At 46.3% G+C, this 23100-nt stretch overlaps 1 protein-coding gene across 3 annotated transcripts in view; it reads left to right on the forward strand.

Moving 5' to 3' along the window:
• The window catches only part of POLR1A (RNA polymerase I subunit A), an 87510-nt gene that overhangs the window by 16060 nt on the left and 48350 nt on the right, over positions 1-23100 (forward strand). For 2 of the 3 annotated variants that reach the window (XM_004029560.5, XM_063695731.1), the window contains exons 5-13: positions 883-968; positions 1084-1187; positions 6722-6808; positions 8183-8288; positions 8911-9073; positions 11620-11790; positions 11923-12045; positions 14642-14872; positions 19642-19896. In XM_004029560.5, the coding sequence (XP_004029609.3) occupies positions 883-968; positions 1084-1187; positions 6722-6808; positions 8183-8288; positions 8911-9073; positions 11620-11790; positions 11923-12045; positions 14642-14872; positions 19642-19896 (1326 nt within the window). The remainder of the gene's footprint in view (positions 1-882; positions 969-1083; positions 1188-6721; positions 6809-8182; positions 8289-8910; positions 9074-11619; positions 11791-11922; positions 12046-14641; positions 14873-19641; positions 19897-23100) is intronic. The other variant, XM_055378164.2, reaches the window with a different exon arrangement.

Genomic DNA, 23100 nt, shown 5'->3' on the forward strand with positions numbered 1-23100 from the left:
TTGCATATACTTCTGGCTTCCCAAAGTAGACCTGAGTTTGAATCTGAGCTCTGCCTCTCGTGAAACCTGCAACCTCACAAATTACACAACTGTCCCTGAGTGTCCACTATCTAATCTCTAATGCCTGCCTGCAGGACCAATGAGAGGATTATGTGACATATGATTTCGGTATAGCATCCAGCAAGCCTCTTCTTAAAAAATGGCATCAGGTCTTTTTTTCCTTCTCCAACACTTCTCTCTAACCCACCGCTACCTTATTCTCCCTTTCATATACTGCCTAAGTATTAATTTGTTCAACGAATGAATGAATGGGTAGATAATTCACCTGTGATACTAGTCTTGGAATCTGCTTCACTTCATGCCTTGGTTTCACACCAGAGATGCTGACTTAATTGGTCTGGGGTAGGGTCCAAGTGGAGTTACAAAAGCTCCCAGATGATTCCCATCTGCTGCCAGGTGCAGAGCCACTCATGTGGCTGGACTGTGGATGTGCCTTCCTTAGAACCCTGAGGTCCTTCTGAGGCAGGCCAGCTGCATCCAGAGGGCTTCCTTTTACAAGTGAAAGTAACTAGCGCTTATTGAGTACTGGCTGTATTTCAAGCCCCCACTGCATTCATGATTCTTTGTCTTAGTAAGAGCTTACTGAGGTGGTTACTATTCTTATTCCCATATTATAATTGAGGAAACTGAAGGCTTAAAGAGGTCACTCAGTAATTGTCAGAGCTCAAGTGTATTAGGGTTCTATGGAAGATTTTGTTTAAGAAAGTGGTGGTGGGGGTGTTTCCTCTGGTTAAAAATAAAAGGTGAAAACCATAAAGTAAATATATTGGATTCTCTTCAAAATGGCACTCCAAGGTTCTCTGACTTTTTTTAAAAAAACAGGTAAAGAACGTGTGTGAGAGCAAGAGCAAGCTCATTGCTCTCTTCTGGAAGGCACATATGAATGCTAAGCGCTGTCCCCACTGCAAGTAAGTATCAGGGCCCTTGCCCCAGGTGAGACGTCTCTGGGCAGTCACTCATTGCTATTATTAAATATCTTACTGGGTTTTTTCTCTCCTCAATCACAACTGTCCTCCTGCACAGGACTGGGCGATCCGTTGTCCGAAAGGAACACAACAGCAAGTTGACTATCACGTTTCCAGCCATGGTGCACAGGACAGCTGGCCAGAAGGACTCTGAGCCCCTGGGTGAGCAGGCTGGGTCTGGAGAGGAGCTCCATGTGAGGCCAGCAGATGTGTCCTAAACCCGGGGAATACCTGGTTCTCCTCACCACGTGTTTCTCCGCTGCATTTGGGAGGGGCCAGCAGAGGCACAGTGTGCAGGCCTCTCGGGCCTGAGGGGACCCTGGCGAGCGCCCAGCTCAGGCCTCTCACATGGGAGAGCTGATGGGAGGGGCTGTTTTATGAGGCAGTGCCCCAGAGGCGCCTCTTGCCTTAGGTGGTCGTTTTTCTGAAAGGTTTTTCAGGAAGAAATTAAGAAATTTACCTGACAAATATTTTGAAACATTTTACTGTAAAACAAGTGTGGATCTATTTTGGAATAAAATGTAGGCGAATAATTTTTAAGAAAAACTGCAAGAATTCAGCAAAACATTAGCGCCTCCTGCAGGCTACTCCTGGCTGTCCACCCAGATCCCCCCAGGTAGAGTTCTTTCCTCAGCTCTGCCCTAGCCAAGCTCTGCTTGGGAAAAATTTTGAGATAACTTAATACTCCCACTTTTTAATTTTTATAGTCATAGGCTTATTTAAAAATGTTTTTTGGTTTTTATTCTGAAGTGGTCAGAAGATTAAATAGAGTATTCCAAGAGAAGCACTGAGAGCGGTACCTGCTGTGTAATATGTGCTATGTAAATGTTAACTGTTCATTTCTTATTATGTCATCAGTGTGCCAGGGTAGAAAATGCATAACCTGGCTGGGCACGGTAGCTCACACCTGTAATCCCAGTACTTTGGGAGGCTGAGGCAGGCAGATCACTTGAGGTCTGGAGTTCAAGACTGGCCTGGCCAACGTGGTGAAACCCCATCTCTGCTAAAAATACAAAAATTAGCCCGGCGTGGTGGCGGGCACCTGTAATCTCAGCTACTCAGGAGGCTAGGGCAGGAGAATCGCTTGAACCCAGGAGGTGCACTCTGCAGTGAGCTGAGATCGTGCCACCGCACTCCAGTCTGGGTGACAGAGCAAGACTCCGTCTCAGAAAAAGAAAGAAAAAGCACAACCTACAACTGTCACTTGGCTCTGCCACTTTTTCTGAGTGGCAGATAGAAGGCTGTTTTAAGGCGTTTCCATTTCCAACTCTATATAATGGCATTCATAAAGCCTCTTGCCTAGAATTGAGGAAATTACATGCATGGCAGTCCATAGCAGATACTGTTACTAAACCTTTCACCAGGGTTTGAGAATATGGGATAAGCGTGGAAATAAGATCCCCTCCTGGAGATGCATGATGTATGTTTTACATTGAACACTCTGGCATGGCCTGGACTAAATGAAAAACCTGTTTATTATTTTTTTAAATGTTATAGTTTAGGATAATTTTTAGACTTAATAGAAGAGTAGTAAACATAGTACAGAGAATTCCTTAATACTGTTCACTTCATTTGCCCTACTGTATAACATAGTAGATTACCATGGCGCATTTGTCAAAACTGAGTTTAACATTGGTGCAACACTATTATCTAAACTACAGACTTTTTAAATTTTGCTGGTTTTCCAGTAATTTCCTTTTTATGCTCCAGGATCCAACCCAGGATACCACACTGCATTTAGAAAGCCTTTTTAATTTTGTTTCATGTTTGGCAGTTAACACTGTAAGAGTGGATTTTCCTACACTTAACCATTAAATAGCCCTCACAACAATTTTCTTGTAATACCAGTTGGGAATTGCTTCTGTAGCCCTTAGGATGCCTTATAAAATGTTCATAGATTGAGAACAAAGATGGTCAGAATTCTTTCTAGAAGATAGTTTTCATGGGGCAAATGTCCAGCAGGTAAGTAGCCTTTCAATGCCTTCACCAAACCCATTCTTCTAAAGTCATCTTTCATTGCAGCCACGCGAATATGATGGTGCAACCAAAAGTCTGTGCATTAGAAACAAGTAGACTATAGTCTTCTACAGCTCCAGGCTTGGGTATTCAGTATTTAGCACACATTTATTTGTTGGGTGCTCAGCATTATGCCAAGGACCATGTTTGTGATGAGCACAATGCTAGGACACAGACCAGACCATGTGGTCTCTGCTCTCTGAAGGGGCTGCAAGTGACACAGATCAGTAACCCTGGGGAGCAGGTGATGTGGAGGAAAGTGAGCACCCTCAGCGTGGGTCTGACCATGTTCCTGGTATCAGAGGGAATCAAAAAGTGAGGGCTAGGCTGGGAGTGGTGGCTCACGCCTGTAATCCAAGCACTTCGGGAGGCCGAGTCAGGCGGATCATCTGAGGTCAGGAGTTCGAGACCAGCCTGACCAACATGGTGAAACCCTGTCTCTACTAAAAAAAAAAAAAATTAGCCGGGTGTGGTGGTGCACGCCTGTAATCCCAGCTACTCGGGAGGCTGAGACAGGAGAATCGCTTGAACCCAGGAGGCGGAGGTTGCAGTGAGCCGAGATTGTGCCATTGCACTCTAGCCTGGGCAACAAGAGCGAAACCCCATCTCAAAAAAAAGAAAAAAAAAAAAAAAGTGAGGGCTGTGCCTGAGTAGTCCCCATGGACTGGTGATCCCACAAGGAGCACTGTCAGCTTGTGAAATGCCACACGTGCTGCTCCAGTGCGCTCCCTGAGCCCCACAAGGCACATTAACATTTAAAATGAGAATTCATGTAGCCAAGACACTTCCAACCATTGTGATCCCAGGTTATTTGACCTCTGAATCCCTTTTTCCTATGGCACCTCTTACAGCTGAAAGAAAGACACATTCAAGATGCTCTGAAATCCCAGCTAGGCAGAAGTCATTGTTGCAAGCTGCAGAAGTTCTTGTTAGGAGGGGATGCAGCTCATGTGAGGAGATGGGCTTCCACAGCTCTCTTCTGACTCTAAGATCCTGTGATTGAAGAACAGCCTCTGCCTTCACGGTGACTAAACTGCAGTGGGGGCATTGCTGGGACAGGAGCTGAGGAGATTTGACCGATCTTCTTCAGCATTTCCAACCTATTTAGTAGAAGAGAAAGTTCAGACACTCATTTTCAGAAATGCCCACAAAATGCAGGTTAATGGGGTCTGTTTTCTCCCACTGAACATATGTAGCTTTCTAATGCTGTGGTTATCCCTGAAGGTCAAGGCCATTCTTCATCGCATACCCATGCTTCCTTCAGTTGCGTTAACTCATTGAAATATTCTGCTTTTATTGACATCAAAACTTTAAACATGCAGACTCCTTGACTTAGCAATTCTGCTTTGATGACTTTATCCTAAGGAATTAGAATACTCACAGTGTTGTTTGAATAGTGTATAACTGGACATGGGCCGGGCATGGTGGCTTACACTTGTAATCCCAGTGCTTTGGGAGGCTGAGGCGGGCAGATTGCGAGATCAGTAGATCCAGACCATCCTGGCTAACACGGTGAAACCCCGCCTCTACTAAAAATACAAAAAATTAGCTGGGCGTGGTGGTGGATGCCTGTAGTCCCAGCTACTCGGGAGGCTGAGGCAGGAGAATGGCGTGAACCCAGGAGGCAGAGCTTGCAGTGAGCGAAGATTGTGCCACTGCACTCCAGCCTGGTCGACAGAGCAAGACTCTCTCAGAAAAAAAGAAAATACTGGACATGACTTAAATACATATTAACAGAGACTACTTAAATTATGGTGCATTTGTTAATTGTTCTCCAAGTTAGGGATTTCTCTAAAAACTTATGATGACATATCCTCTGCAGATTTTAAAGAAACTAGCTGGAGAATTGGAGGTGGAATGAAGCTAGTTTTTAAAAATGGAGGAGGCTGGGCGCGGTGGCTTATGCCTGTAATCCCAGCACTTTGGGAGGCCAAGGTGGGTGGATCATGGGGTCGTTGGTTTGAGACCAGCCTGGCCAACATGGCAAAACCCTGTCTCTACTAAAAATACATAAATTAGCAGGGCGTGGTGGCATGTGCCTGTAATCCCAGCTACTCGAGAGGCTGAGGTAGGAGAATCGCATGAACCTGGGAGGCGGAGGTTGCAGTGAGCCGAGATCGTGCCGCTGCACTCTAGCCTGGGTGACAAGAGCAAGACTCCGTCTTGAAAAAAAAAAAAAAGGAAAAGGCAAGAGTGGTGTTTTTAAGTGTAGACTATCTTAGGCTATTTTATATTTGAGCCGTGTACTCTTAATTTAGAATTTGCTGTGAGCTAGACACCCTGTCAAGTGTTAGGAACACAGACAAGGCATAGTTCCTGTCCTGATACGTGAATAAAAAGGGAAAATTGAGTAATGCTTAGTTTCAGTGGATGTATCCAGAAAAGCTTTTTTGGGTTTTTTTTTGTTTCGTTTTGTGGTTTTTTTTTTTTGAGACAGGGTCTCACTCTGTCATCCAGGCTGGAGTGCAGTGATACGATCTCGGCTCCCTACAGCCTCTGCCTCTCAGGTTCAAGTGATTCTCCTGTCTTAACCTCCCTAGTAGCTGGGATTACAGTCATGTCCAGTATTTTCTTTTTTTCTGAGACAGAGTCTCGCTCTGTTGCCCAGGCTGGAGTGCAGTGGCACAATCTCCGCTCACTGCAAGCTCCGCCTCCTGGGTTCACGCCATTCTCCTGCCTCAGCCTCCCGAGTAGCTGGGACTACAGGCGTCCACCACCATGCCCGGCTAATTTTTGTATTTTTCATAGGGACACGGTTTCCCTGTGTTGGCCAGGCTGGTCTCAAACTCCTCAGGTGATCTGCCTGCCTTGGCCTCCCAAAGTGCCCAGAAAGTTTTGAACCTGAAAGACACACTACTTACTTGTCTTAGTTAATCATCTAAATGCCTGGTCCCTACCTCCTGAATGACAGTCCCAAGCCTGGTTTTCTAATGTAACCTGGGTATTGCTGGTAGATGGCATCCCAGAGTGATCTTGCTTAGTGTGAGAAACCAAGCCCAATCTATTCCTCACACACCAGTATGATGTTTGTAAAAAGAAGTCAGTGTATATTTACCCATAAAAATACTCATTTATCCATAATTCAACTTATGTGAACTTTTCTGGTAAAAACCAGGTAGATAAAGATATTTATTATAATGTTACTTATAATAGCAAAATATGGAAATCAATCCAGATGTCCAATTATGAGAATATGGTTAAGTGAATTAGGAATCATCCTTAATGGAATATCACATAGCCATGAAAAATGGTGATCAGGCAAAAGCTACATAGCAACATGCAGAAATGCTGATGAGATGATACTAAAAGGGCAAAGTAGTGTGCAAAATAAATCCACACTGAAGATTACAGTTGTGTAAAATACGTGTATGGACAAAAAGGCCTGGAAAACAATATATAAAAGTGATAGGAGTTGTTAATGTGATGGGATTATGGGTAATGTTTTCTTTTACTTTGCTTTTTTTTTTTTTTTTTAGGTTTTATACAATAGCCATATGGTTTTTATTACTATAGAAATGAGATTAAGGGCCAGAGGGAATCCAGGCCTGATAATATGCTACCCTTGAGATTGATTTTTGTGGTCAAGTTGCAGGCTTGGGGATAAAGAATTGATAAATCCCATTGCAGAAAGAGTACATGTTTCTGATTTATTGCACTTTGATTCTCCTTTTTGGCTCCAGGAATTGAGGAAGCTCAGATAGGAAAACGAGGATACTTAACACCCACCAGTGCCCGCGAACACCTTTCTGCCCTGTGGAAGAATGAAGGTGCTATATCAGGCTAAAGAAATAGCCTTGATCTTCTCTAGGCTTTTATTTCCTGGACTCATTAATCCTGCCTTATTACTTCTTTTAAGTTGTAATGATTGTAGCTCCCTCCTGGAACTGATCCAGAGGTTTGGGGCAGTCTTCAGGGCACATTGACATTGAGTCATAGAGCAGGAGAGGTCATACCCAGCACCAAAAACTTGACAATTATCGCAGCTGAGCCTGGTTATCAAATGACAACTGCAGGTGGGCCTCGCTTAATACAGGTTGGCATATTTTTAGAAGGTTCAGTGTAACTTATTTTAAATGCCCATAAGTAAAATGCTTTGTCCTTCTGTGAATCAAAGAATGAACTCTGTCTTATTTAAATTGGGACTTTACTATAAGGGAAATCTTTCTTTCCTTTTGAGTGTATAACAAAACCTATGCAGTATATTCAAGCCCTTGTGAGAGTATGTTGTGGAACGCTGACTATAACCTCTGTGTAATAAGCGCTTACAAATGAACATGTTATTAAAGAGGTATCAGAAAAAAAAAAAGCACTGGAGTTAGTATGATTGCTTCTGTGGCAGGCCCTAGCACATTTTAATCTTTTTCTCTAGGCATTTTTAAACCAGAAACCTGAAATAAAGCTTTGATCCACAGAAGATCCTTTCTTGGCAGTACCTGTTAGGGGTGGGAGGAGGCTAACTTAAAAAAAAATTTTTTTATTCAACATATTTTTTATGAAGATCAAAGTAATAATGATGTGTGTGATGTCTATGTTTTAATAGTCCAGGAGGGTGATTAAAAACAAGTGAAGTTTCTTCCCCATCCTTGCCCATCTCAGTCCCTGGGTTAAGAGCTATTGTCCCTGTAGTACCCATTTTTATGCTATCATATCCCCTGCATACAAACTGTCATGTACACAGAGGCTATTTTTTGTTTTATAAAGAAAAATGAGGCCAGGCACATTGGCTCATGCCTCCAATCACAGCAATATGGGAGGCTGAGGCAGGTGGATCAATTGAGCCCAGGAGTTCGAGACCAGGCTGGGCAACCAAGCAAAACCTCATCTCTTAAAAAAAAAAAAAATACAAAAATTAGCTGGACATGATAGCACGCACCTGTAGTCCCAACTACTTGGAAGGCTGAGGTGGCAGGATTGCCTAAGCCTGGGAGATCAAGGCTGCAGTGAGTCATGATCGCACCACTGCACAGCAGCCTGGGCGACAGGAGTGAGACCTTTTCTCAGAAAAGAAAACTGTGACCTTAACTCTACGTATTATCTTGTATTCTGTTTTTTCCTCACTCAGTAATATTTTTATGGTTGTCCTCCCATGCCCTTAGTGATAGATTTAAATGGTCTTCTTGGTTTATTTCTTTCCAACGCAGGATTCTTTCTGAACTACCTTTTTTCGGGAATGGATGATGATGGTATGGAATCCAGATTCAATCCCAGTGTGTTCTTTCTAGATTTCTTGGTGGTGCCGCCCTCAAGGTAATACCCTTTAATTAACTTATTTCACCTGAAAAAAAGCGTACTAAGGAACTGAAATGTGACCTCTAGGAGAGGTGAAAGGGCCAAGGGCACTGAGAGACAAAGCTGCAGTTCCACTCCAGGTGCAGGTGGTGGGAGGGCTTGCTTTCCTTCCCGTTTGTTGTGAACGCAATAGGAATGTTGGTTGTTTTTGTTTGTTTGTTTTGAAACAGAGTCTTGCACTGTCTCCCAGGCTGGAGTGCAGTGGCATGACCTTGACTTACTGCAACCTCTGCCTCCTGGGTTCAAGTGATTCTCCTACCTCAGCCTCCTGAGTAGCTGGGATTACAGGCACGCACCACCACACCCAAATAATTTTTGTATTTTACATAGAGATGGGGTTTCACCATGTTGGCCAGGCTGGTCTCGAACTCCTGACCTCCAGTGATCCGCCTGCCATGGTTTCCCAAAGTGCTGGGATTACAGGCTTAAGCCACCACACCCAGCCGGAATGTTGGTTAGGAAGGTTGGTTGTTTTGAGCATGGTGGGGTGTGCTCCCTACAGTAGGCATGGGTGAGAGGCTGAAGAACATGACCCTTTCCTCACACTAAACATTCATTTGTTCCGTATGTCCCCCTGCAGGTATCGCCCAGTCAGTCGCCTAGGAGACCAGATGTTTACTAATGGCCAGACAGTGAACTTGCAGGCTGTCATGAAGGATGTAGTTCTGATTCGAAAACTTCTGGCATTGATGGCCCAAGAACAGAAGCTGCCAGAGGAAGTGGCCACACCCACTACAGATGAGGTCAGGGCTGCTCTGTTGCTGATGTGATGAGCACACATGCTTAGTGCTAACTCTGTGAGCTGTGGATGTAGACACTGGGTCTGGGAGATGCTTCCTGGGATGTTCTGTGCAGCTGGCAGCAGCCTTAATGTGAGCTCTGGGCTTAGGGGGCACCTAGGAACATTAGGGGGACACACATGGGTCTGAGCATGGAAAGGTGTGGGTTCTGGTCTAGCTTCTGCACCGAACGACCATGCCAGGTGACCCTAGTTGAGTCACTTCCTTATACTAGTGTCTGCTATAAAGTGCATGTGATTTGTGGTGAGATTTCACACCTAGGCTGTTCCGGGCTACCAGCTCTCAGCAGCTCTAGAAAGAATAGCCTACTTCCCTCAGGCTTTAAGAGTGTCCCTTTTGGGTCACAGTACTAGAGCTCATGTTGCCAGCTCTATTTTGGACACGTTAATGTCTCCAGCATTGGGGTCAGGAAAGCAGTATTGCAGAGTGGAAATTCCTCTCAGAATAGGACAGTTTCAACTAACATTTCCTGAGCCCCTTCTGTATGCCGGGTTAAGTAGTAGGTCTTCAGTGGGTACAAAGGTGAATTGGGCACCCAGGAAGCTTGCTGAGGTCATCAAGATCCTTCCCAGCTCTAAAGTACTCTCTGGATGCAAATAGGCAGCCTTGGGTAGACAGTCCGGGTTCTCAGACTCCAGCCACTGCGACAGTCCCGCTGTCTGCCAGGCCCATCACAAGGTGGCGCCACTGTCTCCTGGACACTTATGGTGCAGGTTACACTTGGGGCTTTCTGTGGTTTTGCTTGTTTCCTGATCGGCCCGCATTGGTGTGCTTTTAAAAACTCCTTAGTGTGAAAGACATCGGCCATGTGCATGCCTTAGTGCAGTTTCCAAGAAAACACCATGGGATAACTATACCCAGTGACCAGGGTTGAGAATCTTAGTTTGATGTCCCTTAAAAATCGGGCAGCCTGGCCGGGCATGATAGCTCAAGCCTGTAATCCCAGCACTTTGGGAGGCCGAGGCAGGAGGTTCACTTGAGCCCAGGAGTTTTAGACCAGGTATGCAACATGGCGAAACCCTGTCTCTACCAAAAATACAAAAAATAGCTGGGCATGGTGGTTCACGCCTGTGGTGCCAGCTACTCAGGGGGCTGAGGTGGGAGGATCACTGGAGCCAGGGAAGTCGAGGCTGCAGAGAGCTGTGATCGCACCACTGCCCTCCAGCCTGGGTAACAGAGTTAGACCCCATCTCAATAATTAAAAAAAAAAGAAAAATTGGTCGTCCCCTTTGTCAAAGAAATGCTTCGCCTCTGAGGGGCAAATAGCATCCTCTGATTCCTGTGTCCCACTGCCCTCTTTCCTTGTGATTGACAGGATGTGTTTTTTCTTCCTCCTTGCTCTCTGTGTTCCATCCTCATGGCAGCCCTTACCAGGCACTGTCTAGGCATTGGGGATACTCCAGTGAGACAAGTTCTCACTCATTTCACAATCACTGGTCCTGAGCCAGGTAATGCCATGAGCAGTGAGTTGAGCTAACAGGGCCCGGTCATCATGCAGGTGATCGTATCTCCCTCTGGGACTCCAGCCAGAAGGGGACCCTGAGTGTTTTATGTAGAATACATCTATTTTCCCTAGAGCTAAAGAAGATTCCTGTGTTCCTCAGGTTTGAGGACAAGCCCACTTCATCACTACTGGGTTTTCATAACATTCTCGTTTACTGAATCTTCACCCACCCTCACCCTCCCACCTCAAGACACTGACAGGTTTCTTCTCTTATCTGCCCACACTGGAAGACTTGGGACCATCTGTCTCCTTGTGTCATACCCAGTCGATTGGGCCAGTAGATGGCCAGACAGTATCAACAGGTGGTGCTCTAAGCCAGCTGAAGGCTTCTGTGTATTTCTGTCCCCTGGGTAGGGAGTGGGAGAGAGGAGGAGACAGGGCTAGGGGCAAAAATATTAAAAAAGGATTGGTTAAATATTCCAATGAGACTTGGCAATCAGCCACTAACTTGATATAGCTCAGCTGGAGACCCACATCTTAGCTGATGACATAGAATATCGTATGGCAAACCTAGTTCATTTTAAGAAATTGTTCCACCTGCATGTTTGTAATTGGTTTGGATCAAGTTTTTCAAAGTCGTAAATAAAACTGAAACTGCATATGAGAATTGGTTATCTGACAAGATAACAGAACTTCATAAGAAATGTACTGATGTGGGAAGGACTTCTTAGTTTTCTTTAGGAATTGCATATTAAGGGATTTCAGCAAAAATGCCTTAAGAAAGAAGCATGCTTATAAATTTTGAGTTCATCTTACTACTAGAAAGAGACAGGCTGGTAAATATATAATAGTGCTGATATGTCTTATTGACATGTACTTACAAGATTGATTTATTAGCATGTTTGTCTTTGATCTGTCAGGTTCAGAGGAGATAAAATCCAGAGTGCATAGTTGTCAGGGCCAGGGTAAGAAAGAAAAATTAAATCAAGCCAGGCCTTTTGGAGCTTTTTTCCATCATCCCTGTTTTCTTGGTTTTATCTTCCAGGAAAAAGACTCTTTGATTGCTATTGACCGATCCTTTTTGAGTACACTTCCAGGCCAGTCCCTCATAGACAAACTTTACAACATTTGGATTCGCCTTCAGAGCCACGTCAATATTGTGTTTGATAGCGAGATGGACAAACTAATGATGGACAAGTACCCAGGCATTAGGCAGGTGAGCAAAAAACTGGATTCCCATTGCTAGCTATAGGAGATAAATAATAAACATTGTGTATTGAAATAAGAAACTAATAAGCCTACTGGAATTCTTGTTGAATGTTTTTTGTGGTCTTTTTTCTCCATAAAGATCCTGGAGAAGAAAGAAGGCCTGTTCCGAAAACACATGATGGGAAAGCGAGTGGACTATGCTGCACGCTCAGTCATCTGCCCAGACATGTACATCAACACCAACGAAATTGGAATTCCCATGGTGTGTGTGTGTGTGTGTGTGTGTGTGTGTGTGTGTGTGCACGCACGCGCGCGTGTGCAGGGCTCATTTGCTCCCCGTGGGTGGCAGATGAGAATGCCGCAGAGGGCTGGGGACAGGATGTGCAGCAGATTATACTGGCTTGGGCGGAACTAGCTTCTGCCTCTTCCTGGACAGCCCACAAGGAGGTGACTGGAAGCTGCATGATGGCATTGCTGTCACTCCTTGCTAGGCTTACAGACACCTCCTACCAACAAGTCAGCACCAGGGAGCTGACTGCAGGGTGTTCCACATCCCCGCCCGCATAGCTTCCTCCTGCCCACTGCAGCCTAGTCTTTTGACCTTCCTCACCAAATTGAATACATGACAGGGGAGAGGAAGAGGGCATGGGGCATATCAGTTATCAGTCCTGTGTACTTTCCAGGCATCAGAAATGTGTACCCCAGGTTACTGGGAAGAGGAAAGGGAGTGAGTCCTGGAGAGAGGCGTGTGCATGTTGCCCAGGTCCTGTTTCGCTTCTCAGGGTCAGCAGCTTGCTGTTCACCTGTTAGTGCTCTCCCACCGACCCCCTCCGGGAGCCAGCTTTGTCTTCTCACATCCTTAGCACTTCATGCCATGGTGCTCAGCAGCAGCAGCCTTTAATCGGCTTCCTCCTTAATGGGCCGGCCTCTATGTCAGTAATGTGAAGGTGGTTTAATTTCCCTCCGTGGAGAGCCTCATTTCCTTGCACGCCACCCCCTCCACCCCTCTCTGGGGACTGGTGATGAGCAGCGCTGAAGTGTTCTTTCCAATCATCCTGTGTCCCCATGGCCTCATCTCTTTGTGGCACACTTGGGTTTCCTGGACAAAGGCGTGATGTGTCAGGAGACAGCAGTCTGAGAAGGCCCAGTCCTGTACCCGCTGCCTCCTGGGAACCATAGTCCTTGCATTCAAAGGCTGGATCATGTGGTGAGGACCAGCTTTGCGAAGTCCAGTGGTGACATTCCCAAATCTGAGGCCCCGAGGAGACATGTAGCAACTTTTGGTTGCCCTCTCTGGACAGGGCAGGGGCCACCCTTGTTGGCCTTGACTTCATAGTGCCTACAGTGTTCCCAGCTCTGTGAGAGACCTTTTGTGCTGCCTTTTCTATCTTCTAGGTGCTGGGTTCTCTTTCTTAGATCTGGGTTTGTTTGGTAGTGGCTTGTCCCTGGAGGAGAGACCCCGAAGTCACTTCTCTGCCCACCTGCAGACTGCTGCAAGTCTCAGGGCCATGGTGGCCTGGGGCGTAGGTATTCCTCACAGAATAGCTGGGAAGATTAGAGTGGATAGAACTGCCCCTGGCCCCTTGGATCACACACTTCCCATAGAGCACTGTTGGCAAGTGCCACAGGAGCAAGGAGCTAGAGACCAGCAGTGAAGCACAGACTAATGTGCTCCCATATAAAGCAGTGTCCAGGGGTGGAGACAGACAGTAAATAGATGGACAAGTATATGTATGCTCTGTTGAACGGTGATGGGTGGTAAGTGCATCAGCAACAGTAGAGCAGGCTCAGGCTGAGGAACGCAGAGGCTGGGGTAGCCCCAGGAGCCTTCTGAGAAAGTGTTGCTGTGCGGGACCTGTACAAAGCTAGACAAGTTCCTTTATGTAGGACATCTCAGAGCCTCTGGTGTATTTGTGTACATTTGGAAGCATTAGAGGTTTATAATATTCAGTAGCTCAAAAACTCATTTAACAGGGAACTTGTTTTACTTGGAGCGTATCCCAGGCCCAGCTTTAAACACAGCACACTGCATTTTCTTAGGTATCAGAGGAATGCGTCAGTTTCATCTCAAGTACCACCTTGATTGTAATGGCTGCCAGAACTGCAGAGTTGAGATATTCCGATGCCATGTCTGGGCTCAGGGACAGCACCATGATGCATTAGTGATGTCTGCCAGGGTGGATGAGGGATGTCAGGGTATTTGAGGACAGGCATTTGCCACCTGTCTCAAGGAAGTGCCCCATGCCACCTTTGGGAACTTTGAATTTATTGGCAGATAAGAAAATGAAGTTTTAGACTGGGTTAAAAAATTGGCCGGGCACGGTGGCTCACACCTGTAATCCCAGCACTTTGGGAGGCCAAGGCGGGCAGATCAGCTGAGGTTGGGAGTTTGCTACCAGCCTGACCAGCATGGAGAAACCCTGTCTCTACTAAAAATACAAAATTAGCCAGGTGTGGTAGTGTGTGCCTGTAATCCCAGCTACTCGGGAGGCTGAGGCAGGAGAATTGCTTGAACCCAGGAGGCGGAGATTGTGGTGAGCTGAGATCGCGCCATTGCACTCCAGCCTGGGCAACGAGAGCGAAACTCCATCTCAAAAAAAAAAAAAATATATAAACTGCTGCGCTTAAATTATTCTCCTCAGACTAACTGGTAGAAAAGGAAGCCTAGTCTCTATACCATTAAGGGAGTAGCAGAAGACAGGCAGGATGTTACTTTGCTCACTGGAAGACCTTCTTGGCCAAGTCAAACAGCTCCTCCATATCTTGGGGGAAAAGACAGCCTGTTGAGACAGATTTGGGGTCCATCAGAGCTTTTTTTATCCCTGCCCTGAATTTCTACCTCCATTCCTCATTTCCAGGTGTTTGCCACAAAACTGACCTACCCACAGCCAGTTACCCCATGGAATGTTCAGGAACTTAGGCAAGCGGTCATCAACGGCCCCAATGTGCACCCAGGAGCCTCCATGGTCATCAATGAGGACGGCAGCCGCACAGCCCTGAGCGCTGTGAACATGACCCAGCGAGAGGCCGTGGCCAAGCAGCTTCTGACCCCAGCCACGGGGGCACCTAAGCCCCAGGGGACAAAAATTGTGAGTAAGGGCAGCTTTGGTCAGGGACCCTTCCGGCTCCTGTTCAGATCCTGGTGATTGGTGGCCATCAGGTGTGGCTCCAGTGCACACTGACACAGGAGCCCATCCCTAGGAGGAAGCTCCCCGACACATGGGTGGCTTTTTAGATTCACTTTGTAGTCCCCAGGCAGAAGAATGGCTGCCCTTAAACAGGACTAATCAAAGGGCAGTCCCCAGACCAGCATCAGCAGCATCCCTGGAGCTTGTGAGCAATGCACATCCCCCCACCTCTACTGAATTTGAATCTCTGAGAATAGAGTTCGGAATCTTTCTTTACCGTGCTTTCCAGAGGGTTCTTCTGCATGCTGATGTTTGAGAGCCACTCTTAGGAAGGGAGTACTCTGTGCCAGTGATAACCAACAAACGACAGGTTATAACTAATGTTTCCATTTTGGGCAATTGCTATTGCCAGCCCATAGTGCTGTGGTAGGGAATCCTGAGGCTCTATCGGGTTCCACTGGAAGGAGCACATGATCGATTAACAATGTTGCTGAGTGCATGAAATCAGCAGGTGACAGCTCTGCGGCTCTGTCACATAATAGCCATTCCTGCTGGGAGGGGAGTAGCAGATGACCCCTAACTAGGCAACAGTGGCAGCAGTTGTTGGAGGGAAATGGATTCGACTTGGATGTAACCCACAAGTGGCTACCGGAGTCAATAGGTGACTGCCTGGATTTTCCTCACCCACCTGCACAGCAGGCAGGCCTCTCCTCGCCCTCTGCCCACCCATACCCATGGCTGACCTGCCCTTCTTTAACACCGAGTTCACCTCTGCAAAGTTGCATCAGCCTTGAAGGAACTTTGGAGGAACCGAGAGGAAAAGGAAATGCTCCTGGCCTTGCGGCGGTGCCCATCACTGCTCATCACAGGCCTTCTTGCTTCCTCTCGTTCTCACCGCCGTCCTGAGGGGCAGCAGTAATACACCGCCTGTATTACTGTATTCTCCTTTGGTGACAGGGCACATGCAAACATAGATCAAGTCACCTCTTTTGTTCTTCTCTAGTGCACGAAGTAAGGTTTGTATTCAGGTTCGTAGAATCGGTCTGCCTTTCCTAAGTGCCTGGTGTTTCGCTAGGCACTGTGTGAACAATGCAAAAAGAAGCAAGGTGTGTTTCACTTCACTTACATTTAACTCAGGTCAAACATGTGAAACAGACTCACAATAGGAAAGGATGAGAAAGAGACTAGGAGAAGGGGTGAGGGATGAGGCAGTACTGATGCCCTCTGCATGCTAGCACTTTGCAGTCCCTGCGGACGGATCCTCGCCACCCTGGAGTTGACAGCATGGTGGGGGAACCACTAGGAAGTGAGCATATAAATGTATTGCTGTTGCGGAGGGGTGTGGTAGACACCATAGGGAACAGCAGTGACGGACAGTGACTTTAAGCACATAATGTCCAAGAAGAAACAAGTTTGAGGGGAATGTGCAGGGCAGGTGGGCAGGGAGAGTTTGGGGTCATCAGGAGGCAACTGTGAGCCAGGTGCTGGGGCCAGCCTCAGGGCTAAAGAGGGGACTGAAGGCAGCGAACTCTTGCTGCTCTCTCAGGCCTTAGCAAGCCCTCATTCCTCTGGGGTCAGATCGTAAATATTTCTGTGGTCCTGGGCCATGCAGGCTCTGCTGTAGCTGCTCAGCTCTGCCACCTAATACCAAAGCAGCCACAGGTACTACACAAACAAATAGGCATGGCTGTGTTCCAATAAAACTTTATTTACAGAACCAGGTGGCCATCCTGAGGACTGTAGTCTGCTACCCACCAAAACCTGTGATTTTTTTTTTTCTTTTTTTTTTTTTGAGACAAGGTCTCACTCTGTCTCCCAGGCTAAAGTGCAGTGGTATAATCACAGCTTGCTTCAGCCTTCACCTCCTGGGCTCAGGTGATCCTTCTGACTCAGCCTCCCGAGTAGCTGGGACCACAGGTGTGGCTAGTTTGTGTATTTTCTGTAGACATGGGGTTTCACCATGTTGCCAAGGATGGTTTCCAACTCCTAGGCCCAAGAGATCTGCCCTCCTCAGCCTCCCGAAGTTCTGGGATTACAGGCATGAGCCACTGCTCCTGGCCTGTAATTTTTGAAGACTTTGGTTAATGTGTTGCATATGGGTCAGGGCAAGGCTGAAGGGGCTGTGTGAGGTTGATTGGGAAGGAAACATTGAGGTCTCGTCCGGGGAGGAACCACAGGCTAGGTGAGGAGGGGAAAGGCCAAAAGGACCCATTTCCTCTATGAAGTATGAAAGCTCTGCCCCATCCCCTGGGCCTTGTAAATAAAAGAGGAAATGGCCCGGAGAGCCAAGGCTCATTGCCCTGCTCAGCAGCCTGCCAGAAGCAGGCCTTTGACTCCGAGCCTGCCTCTGAAAATTTTGACCCTGGGGCACTGGGGCACGCTGATTTTCACTGCAGTGTTTATTTAGAGACAAGAGAAAGGAAGGGCCTCGGGTTTGGGTTGGCAAGGGGAATACCCTGTGCTCCAGGGCTTCTGTTTGGATTGGCCGGTGCCTACCAGACTGGCCTGTGTACCTTCCCAGCTGTGGCGAGTTTGCTTACGCTGGAGGATGTCTCAAATTTGCAAGACTAGGCCCAGCCTGGCTTATTGGGCTTGGGCCACAGGTCTAGGCAGTTTCTCCCTTGAGAGGCTAAAGAAAGAAGACCTCAGCTTGTATGACGCAGTCAGACAGCAGCCAGTGCCCTGGGCAGATGCTCATGGGAACCCTCAGAGTTTAGGTCTCCTTGGAAACATGGGACTTGGCAATGGGGAGGGGAAGGTTTGAATTCCTTCGGGAGCAAAAAGACGGACTCCATGCTAGGTACTTTTAAGATTGCTTTGTAGCACTTGAGGGTTTTGCTCCCTGCTTCTCTGAGCTAGAGAGAGAAAACTTTTAACCTCACTGAACAGGAATCAGGGAGAGAGTTTTGGGGAGTATCTCTTAATTACTTCTAGCTTCTCTCTTTAATGAACTTTCTAATGCAGTTTCATAAATGTGGGCAACATAAGAAGAAACTAGACTTCCAATAATTTGTTGTTTTCTCCTGCCTGCTATCTGTTGTGATTTAGAGGAGATTTGGGGTGGCAGAGATTTCACCAAGTCTTCATAATTCCTTTGTACTACTTAGAGGAGCCCTTCAGGATGCATGGGGTGGCAGTTACCTTCATACATTTGTCTTTTAAGGTGTCACTTTATGTTCAGTGTTTAGGAGGCCCAGTAGTTAATATAATTAAAGATAAGGGTGGTAAGGGTCTTAATAGGCAGTACAGGAAAGTCAGCTTTGTGAGAGAGATGTCTGTCAGAAGGACATGACCAGCCAGATATTTATAAGGGGGGAAAAGTATGAGCAGTGGTTATCTTAGAGGGGTACAATTACTTGTGATTTTTAAATTCTTATCTTTAAATTGTATTTTCTGTTTTCCCTCTAGCAATGAGCATAGCACTTGTTCAATATTTCTTTCTTTCTTTAAAAATAAGTGAAGATCTTTTTTAAAATTTACAGAAGCATCACATACTCATTATAGGAAGAACAATGATAAGATGTAGGAAAGTAGCTGAGTGTGGTGACTCATGCCTGTAATTCCAGCACTTTGGGAGGCCAAGGCGGGAAGATCATTTGAGGCTAGAAGGTTGAAGCTGCAGTGAGCCATGATTGTACCACTATACTCCAGCCTGGCAACAGAGAGAGACCCTGTCTCAGAAAAATAGTACAGCCTAGTGAGGATCCAACCACCCCTTTCCCATAGACACACACACACACACACACACACACACACACAGAGAGAGAGAAGCTGGGTTGGTTTTTAAATTTTTTTTTTTTTTCATCATGTCACATGCCACCTGGGTTTTTTTTTTTTCATCATGTCACATGCCACCTGGGTTTTTTTTTTTCTTTGCTGTAATACATTATTGCTATCACTTTAGGCCTTGTATACATTTACCTTATCCTTGTTCATCACTGCATAATATTCCAGTGTGGATATACTATTGCCCCTTCTATGGGGCAGTCAGGTTATTTCTAGTTTTTGCCGCTGTAAATGCTGCTACACAAACATACATACTCATCTAACCTTGTGTGGGTGCTTTTTTTTTCTTGAAGAGCCAACAGAAAATGTGTTTTCAGTGTTTTAATTGCTATTTTCAAACTCCGTTCCCAAAAGACTATGACAATTTACAGCTCTTAATTTTTGAAGTGCAATAAAGTGTTCTCTGAGGGCATTGAACTAAGAACCCTTTTCTGGCTCTGCTATATGAAGCTGGGCAAACTTTTTGTGAAATGTAGAATTTCTGTTTAGAATAATGTACTCACATGTGATCACGGGGGGGGATTCGAAAGTCTGCCAATGCCTTTCAAACCCAGTGGTTTTATGGTTATGTCTTCATTTTGTTATGGTTATGTCTTCAGGAGTTGTATCCATTTCTTTCTTTGGATTAGTTTTCAGAGTAATCCAGAAACCTGGGAGGGCTATGCATCTCTGAAGAAGACAAAGACCTGTGGTCTTATTTGTTCCTTATACTTCTGAGCCTAGAGCCAGGATCAGGGTTGTAAAGGGCCAGGACCAGAAGGGCCTAGGATGTATTTCTCAGAGATTTCCAGGGTTTTGCTCCAGATGAAAAATTCCCCTTGCATTTAGTTAACTAGAACGTGAGACAAAAGCCACACCTTGGTCAAGCTGAGGTGAGCACTTGGAAAGAGCCGTGGTGATACTGACGTTTGCACTGATCACCCACCTGTCCACTCTGTTCCCAGGTGTGCCGGCATGTGAAGAATGGGGACATTCTGCTACTGAACCGACAGCCCACACTGCACAGACCCTCCATCCAGGCCCACCGTGCCCGCATCCTGCCTGAAGAGAAAGTGCTGCGGCTCCACTATGCCAACTGCAAGGCCTATAATGCTGACTTTGATGGAGACGAGATGAATGCCCATTTCCCCCAGAGTGAGCTGGGCCGGGCCGAGGCCTACGTCCTGGCCTGCACCGATCAGCAGTACCTTGTTCCCAAGGTAGGTCTGGCCTTGAGGCTGTTCCGTGGTCATCGTCAGCATGACTTAGCACTTTTAAGTTGGGCCCTGCCAGCCCCTGGGGTCATTGGGCAGCTCCAGGACAGGGGCGCCTGGAATGGAGGGTCCTGGTTTCTCCCAGGTGGGGCTTTTAGCCCATCTAGTTGCTTAGAGGCTGGGAAATGTTTCTGTCTTACTGCGTTGTAAAATGTAAATCAGGACAGAAGTTGTGATAGCCATCCCAGAAAGCCAACCGTAATAACTGTGTAATAGGTCTTGTGTTCAGCACTTAAATTTGGATTCTGCAACTTAGTAGCTAGCCCCTGGCCAGCATTAGCATCCCAACACTGTAATGGTTCTTATGGTCCACTGATGACTTTGATCCTTTGTTCTGACAAACATGAGTTTTTTTTTTTTTGTTTTGTTTTTTTTTTTTGAGACGGGGTCTTGCTTTGTCGCCCAGGCTGGAGTGCAGTGGCGCGATCTCGGCTCACTGCAAGCTCCACCTCCCGGGTTCACGCCATTCTCCTGCCTCAGCCTCCCGAGTAGCTGGGACTACAGGCACCCACTACCACGCCCGGCTAATTTTTTGTATTTTTAGTAGAGACGGAGTTTCACCGTGTTAGCCAGGATGGTCTCGATCTCCTGACCTCGTGATCCGCCCGCCTCGGCCTCCCAAAGTGCTGGGATTATAGGCGTGAGCCACCGCGCCCGGCCCAAACATGAGTTTTAAGAAGCAGCCTAACCCCAAGGGCCCAGAAGAGATCCCACAGCAGCCCGTGAAGGCATCTTCTGTCCCCTTTGAATCCTTTCCTTCTTTCTCCAAGTTCACTCGTCAAGGGCAACCCCTTGTGATCACAGCTGTCCAGAGGGAGACGAGGGAAGGATAGAACTTCCTCCCCCGTCTCCTGAGCAGCTGACTCGTGGCCAGGAGTGGCAGGGGCCTGAGTTAGCATGTGCTCATGGGAGGGACAGAGCGGGGAAAGAGGCAGGCTGCAGGCAAGAAGACAGAGTGTGTTCCAGTGCCTCCTTCACCCTCACCACCCACCCAAAGGTCTGAGTCCTCCTAAATTATAAGCCATTTGCGCCACAATGATTCATAGTTATACATCATTCATTTGGATTGTGGTGGAGTATGAAGAATAATCGTAACGTCAAACCAAGGCTCCCATTTCCCAAGTACTTTTTCAGTGCCATACACTGTGCAGAGAGCACTTTAGAGGCTCCTCATTTCACCCTCCCCACAATCCTTGGAGGTAGGTGCTATTCATGTCCACATTTTACACTTGAAGGATTCGTGTAACTTGTCCAAGGACACTCAGCTGAGAAGCAGCAGGAAGGACAAGGAGTTCCTGGATCTTCCTAGGGTTTGTGCTACCACAGGGATGGAGAGCTCTGTGCACAGGGAGTGCCAGGGGCTGCTCAGAGATGCCTAGTGTCAATCAGCATCCTCTGCTCCTTGGAGCTTCTCTATTCCCATCAGCTGTCTGCCACGAGGGAATCGGGCAGGTGGCCAGGAGCCCGGCATCCTGGACCCTTTTCCCACCAGATGCACCACTGTGGCTTCACAAGGGTCCCGGTTGTTTGAGTTGGCCTTTCCCTTCTCTGCCCACCTTTGTTGGCTGTGGATTAGCAAAGGGACTAAATGTAGGAAGAAGTGGTGAAGGGCCTACCCAGATTACTTGGAAATTAAAAAAAATACATTTGCTAATTTGAAAAGTGGCTTTTTATGTTTTCATTTAAATAATAATGTGGCTCTGTGGTGGTGGCAGTAAAAGCTGCCATTTATTAAGTGGGTCACGGGCCTTAGGCGCTGCTGTAAGCAGTTTGCAGACATTCCCTTCTTTATGAGGTTGGTGTGATTTTCAGACAAGGAAACACCAAGTGAGTAATATGTCAGCCAGCAATGAGGCCAAGACTTGAACCCAGCAGCTTTGGACGACACCCCACCCCCTGCCCCCCCGCCCATATGCTTGGCTGTGCGTGTTCTTAGCGTGTTCTTAGCCCCACTCGACAGCCAAGGCTGGGACTAAAGGAAGGCAGGTGACAGGAAGTGGCTGCCAGAACTGTGTGGGTCTCTGACTCTATAGCAGCCGAGTCATATTTCACCAGAGGGGACACTACCGGGGAGCAGCAGATGGTTTTTTGCTGGCAGAGTGACCTGAGGCATTAGCTATGTGGGGAGTTGAGGTGCTCTGAAGTCCTCAGACCAATGACCTTGAATGTGCTGTGCTTGATTTTGATTGAATACGGTGCAAAGCCATAGGAGACTTCATGCTTACATTGTGTCCTGCAGTGGGCTGACATATAAATCCAAGTGGACCTCATCACATGCTCATATGCCTATGAGTTTTAGGTTGGGCGTACACTTAAGGGAGGCAGGAGAACACAGGTAAATAAACTTAATGTCAATAAATTAATTTATTGAAAAAAGCTTATGGGAGATGGCTTGAAGATTCACTGTACTTTCATTCACTTTCTTTTGTCGGAGGTAAAGAGCTTTTGATTCTTGATAAATTTTATTTAGTCCTTGGTGTAAATGCCAAGAAGTGGAATCCTTATATTTGCTAATGGTTATAAAAATGCAACATGTCTTTATTGGCAGAGTCCTAAAAGGACAAGAGCTGATTTGGTTAAACTAGGAAAACCAGTATTTTGAGGTCATTTTTCTTAGCATATCTTTATTTCCCTTAGTTTCCATATTTCTTTATTTATAATTCAATTTCTTCTCTATTACCAGGTTATCTTCCTTAAGTAACCATAATACTGAATTAAAGTACATTTTGTCGTTGGTTTTATGTACTTAGTAGAGTTTTGTGGCATCTTTTTACTTAAAATAGGGGTTGAATGGAACTCATTTCTTTTCCATGAAAACAGTTAAACTTTTCATTTATGTGTTACTTTTTGGACTAATTTTTTTTCCTTCTGTTTATTTATTGAGGGCCCATGCTTTGTGGAAAGTTTTTAAGCAAGGCTTCAGATATGTTTCCTGACTTCTACTTAGTCAGCTAGAAAATTCAAGTTACAGGGATACACTATTCACAAAGCATCCTAACCAGAGACATTAATTGTAATGTCATTTTGCTGTGCTATTAAGGAGAATAGTAAAGCTGACAATTGTCTGGGGTTTTGATTCAGAGGTGTTCTTTCTGATCCTAAGCAGGAGTTAGGAAATTTAGAATTATAAGTAGACCTTTAGTAATTGCT

The sequence above is a fragment of the Gorilla gorilla genome, chromosome 12 (genome assembly GCF_029281585.2).
Source record: "Gorilla gorilla gorilla isolate KB3781 chromosome 12, NHGRI_mGorGor1-v2.1_pri, whole genome shotgun sequence".
NCBI lineage: Eukaryota > Metazoa > Chordata > Mammalia > Primates > Hominidae > Gorilla > Gorilla gorilla.